This window comes from Phaenicophaeus curvirostris, chromosome 21 (genome assembly GCF_032191515.1).
Source record: "Phaenicophaeus curvirostris isolate KB17595 chromosome 21, BPBGC_Pcur_1.0, whole genome shotgun sequence".
Classification (NCBI taxonomy): domain Eukaryota; kingdom Metazoa; phylum Chordata; class Aves; order Cuculiformes; family Cuculidae; genus Phaenicophaeus; species Phaenicophaeus curvirostris.
This window is the reverse complement of record NC_091412.1, coordinates 8,246,321-8,266,621: the sequence shown is the minus strand read 5'-3', so window position 1 is coordinate 8,266,621 and position 20,301 is coordinate 8,246,321. Positions and strand designations below refer to the sequence as shown.

The 20,301-nt window shown below is 39.8% G+C and overlaps 1 protein-coding gene across 1 annotated transcript; it reads left to right on the top strand.

Annotated features, from left to right (window-relative positions):
- Positions 1 to 351: 351 nt before the first annotated feature.
- Positions 352 to 16,786, top strand: RPS6KB1 (ribosomal protein S6 kinase B1). The gene is made up of 15 exons (XM_069873781.1): positions 352 to 565; positions 3,690 to 3,739; positions 4,776 to 4,896; positions 5,259 to 5,327; positions 5,757 to 5,904; positions 6,364 to 6,421; positions 7,358 to 7,458; positions 8,575 to 8,665; positions 8,868 to 8,958; positions 9,256 to 9,363; positions 9,564 to 9,626; positions 10,453 to 10,530; positions 12,134 to 12,241; positions 12,822 to 12,934; positions 13,491 to 16,786. Exons 1-15 carry the CDS (start codon positions 494 to 496, stop codon positions 13,726 to 13,728), a joined length of 1,509 nt encoding a protein of 502 aa, XP_069729882.1. The 5' UTR covers positions 352 to 493; the 3' UTR covers positions 13,729 to 16,786.
- Positions 16,787 to 20,301: the final 3,515 nt, after the last annotated feature.

Below are 20,301 nucleotides of genomic sequence, written 5' to 3'. Positions count from 1 at the left end.
GCATGCTCAGTCCCAGCCCCGCCGGCGGCCCGCGCGCTCCCGGGGTGCCTGGAGAGGGGAGGGGAGGGGCGCGCGCTCACCGCGCATGCTCAGCCGCAGAGCCGCGCGCGCCCCCGAGCGCTCTCAGCGCCAGGAGCGGGGCCGGCGAGCGGCGCGTACGCTTCCCTGCCGGAGGGGCGGGCGCGCATTGCGCATGCTCAGCCGCGGCCCCGCGCGCACGTCGCGCAGTCTCAGCGCCGGGCGCGCCCCCGCGCATGCGCGGCGCGGGGAGCGGGGCCGGGGGGGGACGGGCGCGCTCCGCGCATGCTCGGTGCGTCCCGCGCGGCTGCGCGGCGGGCGCGGGCGGGGCGGGGGCGCATGCGCGGTGAGGCCGGGCGGCCGGCGATGGCGGCCGTGGCGGAGTTGGGGGGTGCGGGCCCATGAGGCGGCCCAGGCCCCGCGCACCCAGCACAGCCGGGAAGGGGGCGGCGGCGCCGCGGCTCGCACCCGCGCCATGGCGGGCGTGTTCGACATCGACCTGGACCAGCCGGAGGACGCGGGCTCGGACGAGGAGCTGGAGGAGGGGGTGAGGCGGCGGGGGCGCCCCGGGCCGGGCCGGGGGGGGGGGGCGGCCCCGACCCGCAGGCCCCGGGGAGGCGGCCCGGCCCGCGGGGTGCGGCTTTGCGGGGCTCCCGGGAGCTTTCCCGGGGAGCTTTCCCTCGCGCGAGTGCCGGACCGGGGTTTTGTGGGTTGGTGGCTTTTTTTTTTTGGGTTTTTTTTTTTTTTCCCGCTTGTCACATGTTTGAACGTCAGTTTGAACGCTGATCCTTCTGGAACCGCATAAAGGCGTTGCTCTAGCGCCAAAATTAAAAGCGGAGCTTTAAAGCGCTGCGGATCAGCGCGCATCCCCAGCCCCTGCTTCCGTGGTCGGCTCAGGTTGTGAGCTGTAGTTCGTTGTTTTCGTGGAATCCTAGAATGGTTTGGGTTGGAAGGGATCGTAAAGCCCGTCCTGTTTCAACCCCGACACCTCTCACTGGATCAGGGGCTCCAAGCCCCATCCAGCCTGGCCTTGAACCCCTCCAGGGATGGGGCAGCCACAGTTTCCCTGGGCAGCCAGGGCCAGGGCTTCTCCACCTTCAGCGTGGATTCTATTAAGGCTTTGGGGGCAGTTTTACTACAAGGTCTTTGTATTTTTCTAGTGCTTTTTTTTTTTTTTTTAATTGGCTTTCATATTAAACATTCCCTATTTCTTAAACTGCTACCACACTTATTTTTTTGCTGTTTAAATACTAACTGCATTCTTGGAGTCTATGAGATAACCAGATCTGCTGGATCACAGTTGGAACACCCACACTGCATATAAACTGTAGACACATTGTTTGACAGCTGAAGGGTGGGACACTTCTCAACCTGCAGGAAAAAAATCACCGTCTGTCACCTCAATAATCAATAAAGTACTTGGCTTAAAAAAATGTTGCTTGCATCCCGCTGTTAATGTTGCCAAGAACACTTTCTGAGGGGGGTGGCAAGAAAGTAAAATTTGTTCTCTGTCATGTTCCAATATTCAGTCCCAGGGAACAATTTAAAAAATTCAGTAGGTATTGTGTGTTTTAAAAAAACGTGACTACAATTTTTATGGCATAACTGCGGACATGAATGCAAGTTGAAGACCTGATTTGGTCCTCAGGTGGCTTTTGGAAAACAGATTAAGGAGGGTGAGAATGGACTTGAAATGGAAACAGAACTGAAAAGCAGGAATTATGAAAGGAAAGAAAAGGAAGCATCAGGAAAGTGTAAGAGGAAAAATATTTCACTGAAAGTTACCTCTGCAGGCGTTGTGCGTGTCTTGTAGGGGTCAGAAAGACCTTGCAGGTAGAACAGTTGAGATCATTAAACTGGAAGGGAACAAGGTGTGAGCCTGGACCATCTTGTTTAATTTCAGCCGTGCTGGTCCCTGGTACCTCATGAATGGTATAAGAGCAGACCAGCTGCAGTTTTGAAAAAAGGCACTGCCAGTCTAGAGTATCTGAAGAATTGTTTAAATGGAGAGTTTACTCACAAGCTTTGTGGTTGTTTGTATTAATTATTATGGTGAATAAACCAGCCTTAATGTTTATGTTTTGTGTTCAGTAAGTATAGACAGAGGGACTGTGAGCCTTTCAGCTAGAATACCATTACGTTTCTTGGGTTTGTGAAATGAGGAGAAATCCTGAAAATAGAGGAATGGAGTCTAAAGTGATTTTTGTTCAAATGAACACTGAGAATGAAAGCCATAGTTCATAGGGGCTAGAAAAGTGCATGTAAACTGCCAGAACCGTTGGGCAACTTGAGGAGTTGTTTCAGGAACATGATGGGTGTTTGTTCTCTGTGTTTGCTGAAGTTTTTTTTAATATGTTCGTTGGCATCTGAGAGTAGGGTCAAGGGCAGCTTGAGTGGGTTTTATTGTGAAATATATGTCAGTGAGCTGGATTTCTCTTAATAAATGTTACCAGGAGGACAGGAGCCAGCAATCCCCTGACCCGGAAACAAACTTGAACTTTTGGACTCCATAATTGCTTGTGGTTCCAGTAGGTGGAACCAGGAGTTAAATTCCCCTCTGGATCCTCCACCAAAATAAACCAGCCTCTGTAAACTTTATTATCTAAATGATTTGGAAGCTACTGAAAGTTTCTGTTTGTCTGTGGTCAGTGTTTTCACTTAGGTGATATTTTGAAACACGCTCCTTGGCTTGGTCTGCTTTTTGTAGATCTCCATGTTTGTTTTCTTTCTGGTTCTCCGAATTTCACACAGAATTCAGACTGTGGATTCTAGGCTGTTTCTTGCTAACTTGAGGTTATTTTATATGCGTGTTTTCAAAATTAAGAATGTTAGGGTATAGTGAAAGCTTATTAGAAGCTTGCCCATTAAGTTCTATTTGTATTCATTCCAGCTGTCTGCTTGGTTTGCACTTCTCTTGTCATGTAGAGCCACAATTATAGGGAAGAATTATCTTGCATAAGGGATCAAGTTGAAAATATCTCTTCAAATTGAACTACATTCTTTAATGGTGACTCATCCTGGTGTTGAAGTGCTCAAACCTACTTTAATAATATCTTTATGCATTAATTTATCTAAATGATTATTGGTCAGAAAAGGTATTTAACGTCAGAGTAAAGCTTAATTCTTTCCTTACTGTTGAGATTTGATCATTACTGATACAGACTAATAAAGCCTCCTCAGCAGATTATTTATTTCTAGTGCATATGAATCCCGGTTCATCTATTCACCTAAGCTCTGCATTGTTCTAATTTGCACAGTACTGTAATGGGATTTTAAAATTTGTATGTAAGTGCAACTGTAAGGAAAAATGCAGCACCTGAACATTTTTCAGATTCACCTCAGCAGCTGTGAAATAGTTACCTCTGATATTTAAGTGGTTGAGTAGCAATGCAGTCAGGTGAAAGAGTGAGTCCCCATGTCACTGTTTGACATTGCGGAACACTTGCAAATCTTGCACAGAATTTTGAAGATTTCTTTCCTTCTGCTGATAATTTACTATTCCTGGCCTTTAGACTTGTTTAATTATGTAATAGAAATGATAATATTATATAGAATTAATTTTTATATTTATACTTTAAGAAGTTTTAAAACGCATCAGCGCATTTATTTTTAATGCTGCTTTTTTTGTTGTTTGTTGTAATTAATCTTCCTTCTACCCCTCCCATCCCCAGGGTCAATTAAGTGAGAGCATGGACCATGGAGGAGTTGGCCAATATGACCTGTAAGTTGCTGCTAGAAATGTTCTATATCATTCATGCCAACTACATATAGCTTCTAATTTTGTTACGCTGTTAAGTTAAATAGAAAATTTTGTCATTGTTCAATTTTGATTTGTTTCTAGTCATTTCACTATTTCTTCACATTAAAATTTGTGAACTGTATCTTGAAATAAAATAATAAAAAAAATTCTGGTGAAACTTGCTGTTGTCTTTTAATCCTTGTTTCTCCTAACGTTACCTGTTGTATCGAATAGTATCTGTACGATGTAATGCTGTGTCTGCAGAACATTGTATGGTCTGGTCATTTTATCAAGACTCCAGCTGCAGATTGGCACAGCAGCATGAAGCAGATGAGTCTCCAGGAATTGTGATTTGAAGTTCAGGAGGCAGCTACCTTTAGCATTACTTCATTTCTAGATTCCCAGATTATTTGAGCATACCATCTTGTGAGAAAAAAACTGTGATAGTTGAAACAGTTTGGGTTACATTTACTTTAGCAGGATCAATCTGTTAGTCTTTTGCAGAACTGTAGCATAATTTAGAAGCATCATTAAGTCATGGATCAGTCTTGTGGCTCGGGGTTGTAAGATTGATTTTTTTGTTGTAGCCTTTTCTGCAAGATATTTCTGTTATAGAACTCTCACCATGACTGCTGGGGTTGCTGAATGTGATTTGAAAATTGAACACATCTTGCTTTTAATTGAAGTCTGGTGGAAGTATCTAAGTTTGAGGCTTTACTTGTGGTGTAATACAGAGATTTACTGTGCATAAAAATGAAGGGCTCTGAAGGAAATCTTGATACTGTAATTCCCCCCAATTTGCAGGTAATCATTTCTGTGCAACTTGCAGCTTACTGCTTTCTGCTTTGCACGCACTTGAATAAAATTTCTGGTGCCAGGAATTCTCTAGATCTCTGAAGCAGTCATTCAGTTGTGTCAGATAAACCGTATGCTTTTACAGAAGTAATTGCTTGCTTACTTTCATTTGATGGCTTGTGAGTGTCAGGTAGTCTTATATTCTCATTTCGGTTTTATCCAGTGGCATGGAACATTGTGAAAAATTTGAGATTTCAGAAACTAGTGTAAACAGAGGTCCGGAAAAGATCCGACCCGAGTGCTTTGAGTTACTGCGCGTACTTGGCAAAGGTGGCTATGGAAAGGTAAGGAACTCTTTTCTACGTAAATATATCCATTATGCTGAAGGAGGCTAAAGTGCTTGCTTACTCCCTTTGGCAAGATCTAATCTTCCCATCCTGTTTTCTGAGGAGTTCATTCTATGAGAAGGTAGCCTCTGGGCTGCCCGGGTTAGTGTCGTGGGGCTGAGGTCACTAGGAGAGCCTCACCAGCCTGTGCTGGGAGAGAGTGTCCCAAACTGGTTGTGGGTCAAATCGCTAGCTCTTCTCCTTCAGGCAGCCTTGTAGTTTGTAAGTGATCTCATCTCTCTTTTGCAAAGCTATGTTTTTAACTTAAGATAGCTAATGCAGTTATAATATGTGATTGTTTTTGTATTGGTGCTGTGTAGGTATTTCAAGTGCGAAAAGTAACTGGAGCGAACACCGGGAAAATATTTGCCATGAAAGTCCTTAAAAAGGTAACCTGAATATTCACGTTTCACTACTGTCTGAATCTAAAAAATCTCTCCCTCCCTTTAGCTGTTACAGTGATCTAATTATATAATAGACCTAAAATTAAACTTATCAGTGATGTATACAGTTGTTACGCTGGTACATTTGGAATTATAATTAGTCTTTAACTAAATTGGTCTGTCTGTGTAGTTCTGGGCAGCTAATCTGAATAGCTCAGGAGGTTCCTTTCAACCCAGCTTATTGTAATTTATTGTATGAAATAAATAAATTTCTGCAAGGTATCTGTCATGTTTTCTATATATTGTGACATTTTCTTTTATTATGTTGCTGAGTTACATGTAGTGTTGTGATTTAGTAAACTCGGAATGGAACCAAGTATGAAGGTCTGCCTTGTTTAGCATTTTCTTGTGCTCACATATCTCTGCTTTTCGTAGGCAATGATTGTAAGGAATGCAAAGGATACAGCTCATACAAAAGCAGAGCGGAATATACTGGAGGAAGTGAAACATCCCTTCATCGTAGACTTAATTTATGCCTTTCAGACTGGTGGAAAACTCTACCTCATCCTTGAGTATCTCAGTGGTCAGTACATGAAATTCTGTGACCTGCTTCTTGCTATCACATAACTGAGAATTTGGATTTTGTATTCTGCCTATAAAAAGCCAGCTAACTGTTGACATGGTGTCTTAAAAATGTAAAATAGGTTAACTTTAAGAATACATGGAATAACATAAATAAACCTTCTAATTCAATAAAATAAAGAGGAATGGAACATAAAATAATTTGTCATGATAGTACAGGAGAGGAAGATTTTTAATACCTTTTCTTCCATCAGGCTTGTAAATCCTGTATGTTTTTATTTCATTTGGCATTTCATTAGTTGATAGAATTCTGAGACTAACCAAACAGTAAATTCTCCGTTACTTTTTGTGAAAGAACTTTCCGTGGAGCAATACAGAATACCCACTGCTTAGACTTTTGACTGACTAAAAATGGTAGAATGCACTTCACTAGCATATAATCTTCTATTTCTCATGACAGGAGGAGAACTATTTATGCAGTTAGAGAGAGAAGGGATATTTATGGAAGACACAGCTTGGTGAGTGAAACTAATGTGGTAAATTAATAGGTTTGGGGTTTTCTTTCTGAGTGCTTAAATGGTGTATTCTGAGTTGAAAAACTATAACTACTCCTTCATTTGATGGTCTAGTGACAAGAGCAGTTAACTGGGTTTGGGGAAAGTACATGTTCCATACTTACCAGTTTGTATCATCTTACTCCTCGAAGAGAGTCAGTTGCTGGTTGCTGAGCGAGGCCATATTCCATGGGGCTGTGATACAGGAGGTGTTTGGGTGTTGGAGAAAAGACTGAAAGACTTGCTATATTATTTTTCTGTTCTTGATCCCCGCACAATATTATCAGCCGGTTACAGAATTTCCGAGTCACAGTCTTCTGTATTCTAACGATCATATGTGTGAAGTGATAAAGCTAATTGTTCTAATGAAGGAGAAAAAGCCTTTTGAGTAGTGATATTTTACGTATAAACAGGTTGAAATTATCCTTTATTGATGAGGCTTCACACAACTGAATACAGTTGTATCTTTCCACGATGCATCCTGATAATGCCTCTGAAAAGCTCTGATGCTCTCTGGGGCTGTAATACTCCACACAGAGCACCCTGCTGCTGCCCGTTACCTCCTTGGCTTAATTTTTTTTTTCTTCAACTTTGCTGTCTAGACGTGCTAACGCAGATAAAACATATTTTAACCACTAATTGGTAAATTCAGATTCCTCCAAATATATTCCATGATAAGATTGCTACTGAACAGGTAAACCTAATGCTAACGGCGTATTTTGTAGTTCATGTTGGAGTTTGTATGCCTTTTGGCAAACCAACCTCAAAGGCATCATTGTTTTATTTATTCTCCCATTCACTTGTAATTATACTTTCGAGGAACCGTTGCTACGTACATAATGGTCTTAGTGCTTTGCATGATTGAATATGCCTAATTTTGTGGCCTGTGTTTCCTTCCAGCTTTTACTTGGCAGAAATCTCAATGGCACTGGGGCACTTGCATCAAAAAGGAATCATCTATCGTGATCTGAAGCCAGAAAATATCATGCTTAATCATCAAGGTAGAAATATAGTAACAGTTTTGTTACCAGTCATTTGAAAACAGTTCTTCACTGTTACATGAATTTCCTTAGAACCATGGGAATATTCATTATGGCCCTTGGTGTAACAGAATCATAGAATAGTTTGGGTTGTAAGGGTCCTCAAAGTCCATCCAGTTCCAGCCCCCCGTTATGAGCAGGAACACCTCCCACCGGATCAGGTTGTCCGAGGCCCATCCAGCCTGGCCTTGAACCCCTCCAGGGATGGGGCAGCCACAACTTCCCTGGGCAACTCCTGCCAGTTCCTCACCATCCTCAAAAGAGTTGCCAGAGCTAAATGCTTGCCCTTGAACACAGCTTTCTCAGATTTAATAGGGTCAGCAAGCTCCCAGATTCCATGTGTACAGACACAGGCATTTTTTCTATGGTTGCCTTACTATTTCTGCAGCTCTGAAATTTTTCTTCTATTGGGTCACTGTGAAGTACATAAAGATATGTGTCTTCAGCGATATTTTAGTCAATGAGCGTGACTGAAAATGTTAGTAGGAAAGGCAGTTTAGGTAGGATGCCAAATCATCTGTAGCTGAAATGACTTTTCTGGCTGTTGACACTTTGCCTGCCAGCAGCAGTAATTCCTGAATACACTGTTGCATGACTGCATGACACTGATTAGCCTGGCAATCTGTCCTGTTGAGTGTTTCAGTGTTATCATAAACAACTTCTGTACTTAGTCTGTCCTTGCACTGAATTTCTCAGGGCACTTTACAATGTGTTGAAAGTTGTTCTCTGAACTTTGAAGCAAGCAGTAAAATTTGATTGCCTACTTTCTTATCTGAATGTTGCTCTATAATCTTTATGTTAAAATACATTTGTCTGTACATGAATAATTTTTGGTAGTTTGTCTTCTTTCTCTTCAAGTGGCAACACTTTCTTATGCTGTTACAAAGTAAAGGTTTTATCTCCAAGTGTGATTACCTCATTCTGTTTTATAGCTGTGTTGCTTTGTCAGACTATTGAAGATCCCTGGAAGTAGTTCAGAGTTGTTACACATCCATGCTAGAAGCTCCTGTTTTTTAGTATTACTTATACAAATGTTAGAATTCTCGCAAGTCTTAAATTTTATATATTTAATTTCAGGTCATGTAAAACTGACTGACTTCGGATTATGTAAAGAATCTATTCACGATGGAACAGTCACACACACATTCTGTGGAACAATTGAATACATGTGAGCTGCATGATGAAATAGAAAAGTATTGCTCTGGTCTGGGGGTAACGGCTAAATTTTGCCTTTGTTAACTGATGGTTCATATGTTCAGTCACTTAGAGAAATTTTCCTTGATAAACGTGGTTTTGTTGGAAAACTAGTAGTCAGAATTAGTAGTAAGCTTGATAAAATACTTCCCTGTTTTCAATTTTTCTGATTATAGGGCCCCCGAAATCTTGATGAGGAGTGGGCATAATCGTGCTGTGGACTGGTGGAGCCTGGGGGCATTAATGTATGACATGCTGACTGGAGCAGTAGGTGCACACTTATGATTGCATGTTTTCTCTTTGTAGATGTTGTAGTTACCCCTGTTGTAATTCAGATGCATGTATAAATACCTATATATTTGCATAGACTGCAAGTAAGAAATATAACTAAAATACAGCTATGCTTATGTTGACTACAGTCATGAGCTGCTCTCATCCAGTTATTCCGAAGTCCCACTTGCAGTAATTTTATATGCTTTATAAATTACTGAAGTAAGTTCTTTGTATGCAAAAAGAGACCTGAACAAGTCCTATTTTTCCTCCCATTAAAATGGTGCTTTCTAGCCTCCTTTCACTGGGGAGAACAGAAAGAAAACAATTGACAAGATTCTCAAGTGTAAACTCAACTTGCCTCCCTACCTCACACAAGAAGCCAGAGATCTGCTTAAAAAGGTAGAATTTTAATGAATGTCAGTACTACACGTGAATGTAAAAATAGAAATATAATGATTCAACATTTGCTAAGGAATGTGGGTTTTGTGATTTTCTGTATTCGTTCTTCATGGTGTTAATTCAAATGATGATTCCATGTCAGAATTTATCTAGTCATAATGGCAAAACTAATCATTCTTTTTTGGGTGTTTCTCCTTAAGCTGCTAAAAAGAAATGCTGCCTCACGTCTAGGAGCTGGTCCTGGAGATGCTGGAGAAGTTCAGGTAACTTTCACTTAACTCACGAATTCTTAAATTACCTCATTGAAAATAAAACAGCTTTGATGAGGATGCATCATGGAACTTGTCTGTCTTGAGATGTAATAAGCAAAAAGGCAGGCACACATGACAACTGATAAAACGTTGAATGCTATAAAGCTTAACAAAAGCAGCTGTCTACCTATTTGATAATTTGAGATTTTGGAAATAACATTTATTCTTTAGCTCTGTCTCCCAGTAGATCTTTTCTGCTGCTTGCATCATGCTGATTGTACAGTCAGCCATGTAAGAGCGATGATAATCTATCAGTCTGATGAAAAACCTGCCAGCCCTTGCATGTAGTGCAGCTCTTTCAAGGGAAAAGTGTTGTTTGTGTTCAGTGTTGCATAGTTCAAAGCTGAGGCAGAGACCTAGTTCCCATTGCTTCCAGCTTGCCCTTTTTTTGTGGCAAGATTAACAGTCTTCTAGAGTCCTTATTCCACAGTTCAGTAACTTGTTATTAATACAGTGCCTTGTCATTATTTTTAGATATCTAACTTATAAAGTTGAAAAACGTAGAGTTATTTTTCACACAAACTAGGTTTTTTCTCATACTTCCAAGGAAAACATGATAGGGATATATGTTGTCTGACTTGGAGGAATGATATGGATTTTCAGCTCTTCCAGTGGCTTTGGTGTAGGACCACAGAATATATTATGCTAAAGTCATATGGGATTTTGGAGAGATAGACGCCACAGAGAGGGTCCGAAAAGAATATGCTATTCATTCCTAAACTTGTGTGATTTATACCCCAAAGGTGGATTGTGACTCTGCTATTGCTAACTCTTGTAGGCTCACCCGTTCTTCAGACATATTAATTGGGATGAGCTGTTGGCACGAAAAGTGGAACCTCCTTTTAAACCTTTATTGGTATGTACTCAGAATGCTGTGAGCTGTTCCTTGTATGCCTTTAGGAAAAGTCTTTAAAATGTCCAGTCTAAGACTTAGAAATGTTCAATCTTATGAACTGGAGTGACATTGACTTCTGGTACTTTAAATAGTTAAATGCATCAACTCAGGTTGCTGGTTCTCAGATTCATTCTTGTCAAATTAAAAAGAGAAACTACCTGATGTAGATTCTTTTTTCCTAAGAACTGATGCTGTATCAACATTTTTTAAAACTTTTATTTTGCATCTCTGCGCAGTATTAAAAACTGGCTGTCACAAGCATGCTGTTCTGTCTTGTTACTCTGTGGTGATGGTACTTGGCCATCACTGAAATAAGATCTGATTTTTGTTATGTGAGATGGTGGTAAAAATCAGTTAAAAGCTAATTTATCCTTCTGTTCAGTCTCCTGGAGGAAGATGATTCCACTTCAGTTTTAATTCCTCCTGTTTCTAATCTGTAGGTTAGACAGACTTGAAAGGACAATTATCTCTGAATTTCTGCTTCTAAACATTATACAGCAAGCCGGTACTTAATCGAAACTAAGATGATAAATAGTAGCTACACATAAGTAAATGAAGTCACCTAATTAAGCATTTTGTATGTTTGCTTATTAATATTTACAATGCATCTTGTGCCTTATAGGCAGTAATTAAGGTTTACCTCAAACCAGCAATGTGATGAATAAGCTTCTATTATCCTATCTTGTATTTTGATGGTGTGGAGTGTCTGTCCTTTTTTCCTTCTCCTTAGAGTCAGCTGTGGGTATTGCCATCCCGATAGTTCCCAACTACTAAAATCTCATCTAAACTGACTTGGGCATCAGTAGTGTGCAGCCTTCTACAGCCTGGGGACTAAGACCCTTTTTTCCCTCCCTCACCATTTTGAATGAAATTCAGAATGATATTTCCAAACTAATTACCTAAAGAGAGTTTGGGGTTTTTCTGTTATTAGCAAATTTTATGAAAGCTGCTTGTACAAACCAGGTGGTTTTGAAAATGTGCTTCCATGGCTGCATGAAGGCTTGCACGAATGAATACAAATAGCATTTTCAGTTACATTTAGGAATCGGAGAAGGGATCTTGGAATTATGTCTGTTGTTCTTTGACTGAATTAAAAAATATTCTTCATAGTCATTTATTCCCAAGACGTTATCTGTCCCTCAAAGTAAAATACTCCTGTATCTGAAAAATGGGATGAAGTTATCTGGAGAGGCTTCCAAAAACCAGTAGTTGCAACTGTTATATACTGGTTGTGACAAGACTAAACTTGCAAGAAACTGACATTGTATTTCTAAATAATTTGAGTAATATGAGATTTTTTTTTTTTAAAGGCATCTTTTTAATTTGTGTTCCTCTTTGATCCATAATTTTTGCCCCTCCCCCTTGCCTTTATTTCTCAGTGTCAGTGCCCATAGTGACCTCCCACTGGCAGCGACAGGATTCCGAACCACTCCAGGGTTTTACTACAGCAGAGCTCTGCCAAAAAACTATGGAATGAACTCCATCCAGAGGCTACACTGATCACCGCTAAGCCATTTGGTTGATATCTGTAATATAAACCCTTAATCATTTTGTTTTTGCAAAGCAATCTGAAGAGGATGTGAGCCAGTTTGACTCAAAGTTTACACGTCAGACACCTGTTGATAGCCCAGATGACTCTACTCTCAGTGAAAGTGCCAACCAGGTCTTTCTGGTAAGTGAGGCAGGGCCACGCGTGTAACCGCGGGGAGGTGTGGTGCGTTACTTGGGAACAGGAGGGCATTCCAGGTAAATTAATTCTACTGGCCACCCCATATCTGAAGCAAACTGTCCTAATTTTAAACACATTCTGCAACAGGTTTGAAATGCTTAAGGGCTTTGAAAATATTTGGTTTCGTTATTGCTGATGTTTTCTTTGCATAGATAAAACAACCAACAGACATTGCTTATTTTCTGAAATGTCAGCATTCTAATTCATAGCTGGATTATGAACGCTGGGCATGTGATTGCTTTCATAGCCATGCAGAGAGAACAGTGTCCATTCGGTAGATCAAAATTAACTAAATTGAGCGTGCCTGTGGGAATCTGTGATCTGACTAGAAGTGTCTGGAGTGTGCAGGAACTCCCTGAAGTCCTGCTGTTTGCTTCAGCAAGGGAGTAGAAGTTCATGTGTCTACATTTAACTCTCCTTTTTATAGTTTTCATTTACTTTTTCTTGACAGTCATAACTGCACAAGTGATGATAAATGTGAATCTTGCCCATAAGTTATAGTGCATCCATTCCTGTTTTGCAGGGTTTCACGTATGTGGCTCCATCTGTACTTGAAAGTGTAAAAGAGAAATTTTCTTTTGAACCAAAAATCCGGTCACCTCGCAGATTCATAGGTAGCCCTAGGACACCAGTCAGGTATCTGTATTTTTTTTTCTTCCCTTTTTTTGCAAGACATTTGTTGACAAGTATTTGAAATAAGTCTGCACTAAAAAACACAGCCTTTCTTCTCGCAAAGCCCATCACTTCCATTAGAATTTTAGCATTGATCCTAGTTTACAAACTACTTTATCAGAGACCAATTTATGGTGTTTGGCAGCACAAGCAGTGCTGACTTGCTTGCTGTCTGGCGCTGATACAACCTCAGTGCCTGGTGCCTTTGGTACACCATTCCTGTAAAGCCGTTCCAGAAAATCCTCTGTACTTCTGTGCCGCTAGAGAATCATGTTAGTACAGAAAATTCCTTCTGCAATCATCTAGAAATAAATCCTGACTACTCAAATGAGAGAATTTTACTTTACAAGAGACTATGGTAGAAGCTAGACGTGGAAACTCTCTCAGACTTCTGCAAGTGGAAGGAAGAATTATAAATGCTTCTCACTAGGCATTTGAGCTCAGCTTCCTGCAGAGTAAAGGACAGACCTTGGTGCTGTGTGTACCTTCACCTCTGATTTTTGTATTTCTTGTTTTAAAGCCCTGTAAAGTTTTCCCCTGGGGAATTCTGGGGAAGAGGTGCTTCTGCCAGCGCATCAAATACTCAGACACCTGTGGAATATCCAATGGAGACAAGTGGAATAGAGCAAATGGATGTGACAGTCTGCGGAGAGGCCTCAGCACCACTTCCAATCCGGCAACCAAACTCTGGGCCATATAAAAAACAAGCTTTTCCCATGATTTCCAAACGACCAGAGCACTTGCGCATGAATCTATGACGACACAATTTTTTTAAGCCTTTTAAGGTGGAAAACAAAGAACGGACCTAAGCCCCCTTGAAGTTGAAATACGAGGGCTTGTATGGTTTACTTTTAAAAAGTGACAGTATCAAAGAGTCAGTCATTGCACAGAGCGACTTGGAAAGCAAAGACAAATGGATTTTTTTTCTGTCAATCAATGGTGCATAAAAAACTTTTAGCAAATGGTATTGCAGAACTCTAGGCACATCATCTAAATGATTCGCAGTGGCATCTTCTCACCTTATCAAGGATTTTTCAGCTTGAGAGCTTGAAACTGACAGTATTAAGGGTCAGGATGTTGCTTCAGAATCACTGGTCTAGTTGTGAATGTGTCAAGGAGCGTTAGCCCTTTCACTAGGCAAAGTATGAAATGCCTATATGCTTGCGTCTGAGGAATAATTAGCATGCAAGCTTGGTTAAGCTGTTTCCTACAATGGGGTGGAATCAAAGATGAAAGATGAAATTGGTATTTCACATTCAAAACATAGTGAGTTTTTTATATATATAAGAATATATATTTTTCAAATAGATTTTTTGATTCAGCTCATTATGGAAAGTATCCCAAAATTAAAATTGCAAAATAATTGGTTGCTGTGAAGAAAGTAAAGGCTCTAGTTCTGATTCTTCTCCTCATGAAACAATAAATCAATAAGCGAATCACTCAGTTACCAGCTTGGCAATGTGGGGTAGGAGAGAACTGTTTCAGTTGCTTACCCAACTGAAATACCTGTTCCTGCAAAGACAAGTGCATCTAATCAAACAGCAATTCTGCTATATTCTAGGCTTAACTGGAAGCCATGGGCTCACACACGTCCTGCTTATTTCATCCTTGTCCTCAGCAGACATTTCACGGGGAAACATCACTTTTGTCTACGCTAGTCACTTAGATGAAGACAGCTGACAGATTCTTACCCTTATAAAAGATCAGGAAAAAGTACATCGGAGTACAAGGTCAGTAGAAACATATAGACAATGCCACGGGAGAGACGTACAAATTCTACATGGCATAAGGGAAGAAACCTTTTTGTAACCTTTGGGTAAGAATTTGAGGCTATTTTTTAAAAAAAATAAAAAGTTTGCTTATGGGAGTTCCCTGTCATTACACACTTCTAAATTTATCAACATTTTTTTTCTATGCTGGGGCAATAAAATTGCTGATTGTATGAGAAAAGCGTCAAATGGCCTTTCAGTGAATGTCTTCCACAGTGGGTCAGAACTTTAGCAACTTAATTTAGGAAACATGTTCCAAGGACACTATTTATGTTTTTGAAATTGTCACAATCTGTACAACTGACTTACAGGTACAAAGAATAAAATAAAGGTAACTTTACCTTACTTAAATACTTCCTGCCTTAAAGAAAGCATTTCCATGAACATAGCTGGTGAAAGGGTTAATATCTGCAGAGCTTTACACTAGGTAGAGTGTGTATGGTGTGTGTGGGGAGGTGTGTGTGTGTGTATATGATCATGCAACTGCATACAAGTCCTGTCACTTTTTGCCTGCCACACGTTGCATTATCTTTAGTTAAACTGTGCAAAGTCTACTTCTAGTGTTTCACAACAGTAGGGATATTTTATAGATTCTGCTTCCTCTGTGTATAACTGAATCTTTTTGAGCCATAGGATCCAAGCCATAAAACTCTAAAGCATGTGGAATCCAATCAGAGTGCTGTTTGCTAAAATTTGTAAGTCAGAAGGATTCAGTGATATCGTTGGTTCTAGCAAAGAACCAACAAAAAAAGACGGTTATGACTGAGAAAAAAAATCAGTATTTTTTTTTTTCTGATAAGCCTTTTGTTGGAAAATTTCTTTTTTTCTTAATTTTTATAAGGAAAAGCAAGTTCCCTTACAGTGACATAAATGGTACTGGAAGATTACCAAACAAGAAATGGCAATAGAGCCACTGGTGACATGAAACTGAAATCAAAGTGCTCATGTGTGTTTGTATTATGCATATTTGCAAATGCACAACACTTCAAGCAGTGCCTCTCTGTGCCACTTGTTAACAGAGGTTTTCTAATATGTTTACTGAGTATAAAGGAACTTAGTTTAAAATATTATAAACAAATCTCTTGGTCCTATACAGCTAACAGTTGCTTTTTGGTTGGCTGGATAGAATCATCCAGATAGATAGAGTTGGTTTAATATGGCTGGCAAGAATGGCAAGAGTTGTTTGTCTGAGTTCACTGATTAATTACAGATACAATTATTGGTTTTAAAATTAGACTTCATCTACTGTCAATGTCTCATCCCATAGATTATAAGTTTAATTCCCTACTAGAACTGTGAAACTTCTGGAGTGTGACTCAGACAGCAAGCACACACTATGCAATATGGTTTATCCTGTATTTATTTGTAAAAATATCAGACATAGATCCTCTATATATATATATAATAGTGTCAAAATTACTAGTTGTGAATTAAGGGGAGTGGAGTTCTAGCTCCTGTCTGGCTATTTCAGATAAGTGCAGAATGCATTGAATATTGGAGAGCTTAACAAGTGCTTTCTTTTGTTCATTTACAAATGTCTTAAATTTTTCATTAGAGTATAGAATCTTATTTTTTTTATTTTGTACAAGCTGCGCTTTTTTAATTATAATCACTGAAAAATTCACTATAATTTGATTTTATAGGATTTTTGTAGCATTACAAAAATATAGTAAAACTGAGGTTAATACCTGTTGTGGCTAACCATATAAAAGTATTAAATCTTAAACTTGAACAAAAGTCATATTTTTTTTTACTAGATGTTAAATAGGGGAATATTTTGTTCTGCAGGTCATTATCACAAAAGGTCAGCTGTGTTACCAGCAGTTTTTCTTTTCCCATTTAATGCAGAAACAATTCTGGTATAAGATATTCTGAATTTCATCATTTTTCTCTGTGGGAGTGACGCATACATTTGATGCCATTCGTGTACTAAATTGTAATTTTGGGAATGCTGGAACAATTCCTACCAAGACTGTCTTAATTGTGCCATCCTGACATTTGAATGTCATCCTGGTATTAGCTCATAATAAAAGATAAAAAGAAATGAGTCAGTTGTTCTTTTGACTATCCCTTTTTTTTTGTCTTGCTATCAAAAGCTGAACTGCTGGAGAACATGAGTCCACTCTGACTGTACAGGAGATGTTTACTTTGGTCTGTTCTCTTTAATATTCACTCCTAACCTGCTCTTGCTGTTAATCACTAAGTGCATCCAGCACTGAGGGAGATTGACTGTCATTCTTAGGGCAGATGCTTGAGTTCTGGTTGTTTGTTTTTTTCACTACAGCAGGACAGTTGCTGTTTCATTTTCCCAGTTTAGAGGGAAATCCTTTACCCTCAGGGGTAAAGGAGGAGGAGAAGCCATTAAGAACAAGGCGAACTACTTAAATATTCTTCCTGCAGACCCCTGATGATGTGGATCCTCTGTATGAACTTCTACAGATCGTTCTCCTCTAGATTGACTCTGCATCGTAGCTGTCTTCGAGAAACAAACTTGAGCTGCCTTAGTAGAAAGGAAGGTAATCCCTATTCTGTTTTTCATCTTTCGCAGTTTAATGGAGCTAAATAGACTTGGGCGCTGAATAAGATGGATGTGAATAGCAATTAAATGCAAATTTCAACGTATGTTAATCCAAGTGACCTATTTTTTTTAATTTTTTTTTTCAGGAAGTAGGTAGACCCCAAGCATAATTGTGGATCTAAATAATTGTCTTTCATGACAGTTTTGAAGGGAAAGGGAGGGAGGAGGAATTCCACTTAGAACGTAAAGACCCTGTCAATCTGTCTTATCAAGGGCTGGCACCTTCACCTAGGTTCTTGGGCTCTTAAAGAATGGCATCCTCCTCTCTGTTGTGTCTCCTGCAGAGTCAGACATGGGTGTCAGTGTGTCTGTGTGTGTGGAAAGCAGGGCAGCTACCCTGGCCTGAGTGCGCTTGATAAGGAAGAGTTGCATCTTAAAAGCATGCTGACAAGGGCATCAGAGAGGATGTCGTTCATGGATGTAAGTTAACTTTTTTACCTCTCTGTAACTAAAATGAGAATTGTTTCACTTACGAAGTGTAAATCTAAACTGGCTGAGCAAAGTACCTTTTTAGTTATTTGCTTTTTTAATAAACTTGTGTTTGATAATATTTACTGGGTTTGGATAATTTTCACTCTATCTTAAAGGGAAAAAAAAACACAACAGAGAGCAAAGATAAAAGACAAGTTGTTTCCTGGTCCTGTCTCTGACTAGTATCCACCCTTATTTGAGAAAGGTGGTGTTACTGCCATGTAGTAGACAGACAAAAGAATCAGCAACAATCCAAGGGTGAGAAAAGCACTGATGCCATGTTTTGTTGTGCTTCATGAAAGTCTTGCTGAGCTTTGCAGGTCAGATGACGCTGTTGAGGTCTTGTGTTGATTGTTTTTCCTTAACCACAAGTGTAATACTTCTAAATAAATTCCATATTATTTTAGTAATAATGCTGGCCTTGCATGCAGACCTTAATGCCTTAATTCTTCAGGGTACAGTATCTGTCTCAGATACTGAACTACTTGTTGGGGTTTGTAAATACTTCTGTTCTACAGCAAAGTAAGAATTTAGTTCAGGTTAATTTATTTCAGATTTCCCTGCATACTTTGAATGTATATGTGTAAAGCAGTGTGTTTCTTGATCCTTAATTACCCTCCTAGTTCATCTTGGTTCTGCTGGACCAGCACCAGCCTTGCTGCCAGCTTTTTCACACGGTATCCATATAAAAACTAGCGCGTTATCCTTTTGCACGATGTGAGAGCACAGTGCCAGGACCAAGTAACTTATGTGACAGAGCAGCAAGCTTCGTTCTCACCATTTCCTGCTGTATCAGTAACAAGGCTGCTATTTACTCATCTTGGGGATAAGGCAGTAAGAAAGCATACTTGTTTCAGTGGCTCTGCTTTCAGGAGAAGTGTTTGTATTGAACAGCTGGTGCATCTCACAATCTGTATCTTCCCAGTTATATTCCAGGAATGGATCAGTGATTTAGATGTATTGTTCTAAAAAGATTTGTGAACGGCTGTCACAGAGTCCTGGAATTCTGATGAATGGCCACCCGTTACTGGTAGGCAATGAATTTAATCAGTGTTCAACTCTTAGGAAGTGCATTTCCTTGCTCTGTCATGTGCAAGTCTAATGACTTTTAGTTTGTATTTTCCCTGACAGGATTTTTTTAATGAAAAAATGATTAAGCTATTGGTATTAGTATTTCAGGAAAAGCTAATCCAGGATAAGTTACAATTTTTATTTGGCCCAGTGTTTTAGAAAGAGTTGGGTATCACATCTCCCTTACTAACTAATTTAGTCACGCATTTTACACAAAGCTTTTTCTAAAGGTGCTATTTGTTGACTAAATTAAACATAACACTCAAATTGTTTACACAGTACTCACACATTACTGTTTGAAGCAAAAACCCTTAAAACATTCTTTAGGTAAACTGTGTGTTCATGATTAAGTTTGGGAAAGTCTAAATATGATTGTGTAATCAGATGAGCTGCCGTACTTTCCGTAGGCCCATCAGAGATTCAGGATTCAACCTTAAGTTGCCCCTTCTCTCTTTTGTTCCTTAATCAATTCCATTCTTGCCCATCTCTCAAGAGAAGTTCTGCTGCAGCAGCAGCCTTAATATCAGCGCTGATGAAATTTAAATAACAAACAGTTCTGATCCTGTATGAACTTTTAATACAAGCTAAGGAATAGCTAGATCTCTCCAAGGAAGAGAGCTGTTTGTTTTGACAGTACGGGAAGCACAAGCCCATTACAGCACAACTCTGGCTGTGGCCAAGCTCTGATTCTTTCCTGCCACCCTCACAACTGCTCTAACACTGTTCAGCTGCACTTTCTCCAAACTAAGCACCTCACCTGCTGGGACAGGCTTCCACGATAACGAGTCTCCTCTACTCCCATTAGTTTCCAATTACAGGCTTAGCAGCTTTTGCCTATTTTCTTTAAGCTGAAGCCTTTTCCCCCAGTCACTCAGGTACTATGCTGGAACTATCACAGGACACATTTACTCTGAACAGCAGTAAACTCCAAACAAAAGTACAAATAGGAAAAAAAAAAACAAACTAGGTTGAACATAAAATGTTACCTATTAGCTTCAGCCTTCCATCTCATTAGGTTTTTATTCAGAATACTAAATTCTACTAGTATGACACTTGTACCTTTAAGAGCACTCTCCCATCATGCCCTGTCAGCCCTATAAATCTGGCTGTGTCAGCTGCAACTTCACAGTACTCAATTACTGCTTGGCTGTTTGAGCTGCTATGTTGTTCATCAAGTAAGTGCTTAACTTTCTAACTCTATTTTTTCCCTAACTTAGTTTCCTAAAGGTGTTTGGTTAAGACAAGCTCAAGTTAATGGCAATCAATTTAACTTAGCTGTAACAGAATAACCCACAGAGTGGTTTTTTTCAGTCTTATCTGAAAAGCAAAGTGAAAAAAGACAAGCAATAGAAAAAAAATCCAAAAGAGAACAGTGAGATTTTATATAAGTTAGCTCTGTAATTAACATAAAGGCTAATCATTAATAAGTCATAGCGTTTGGA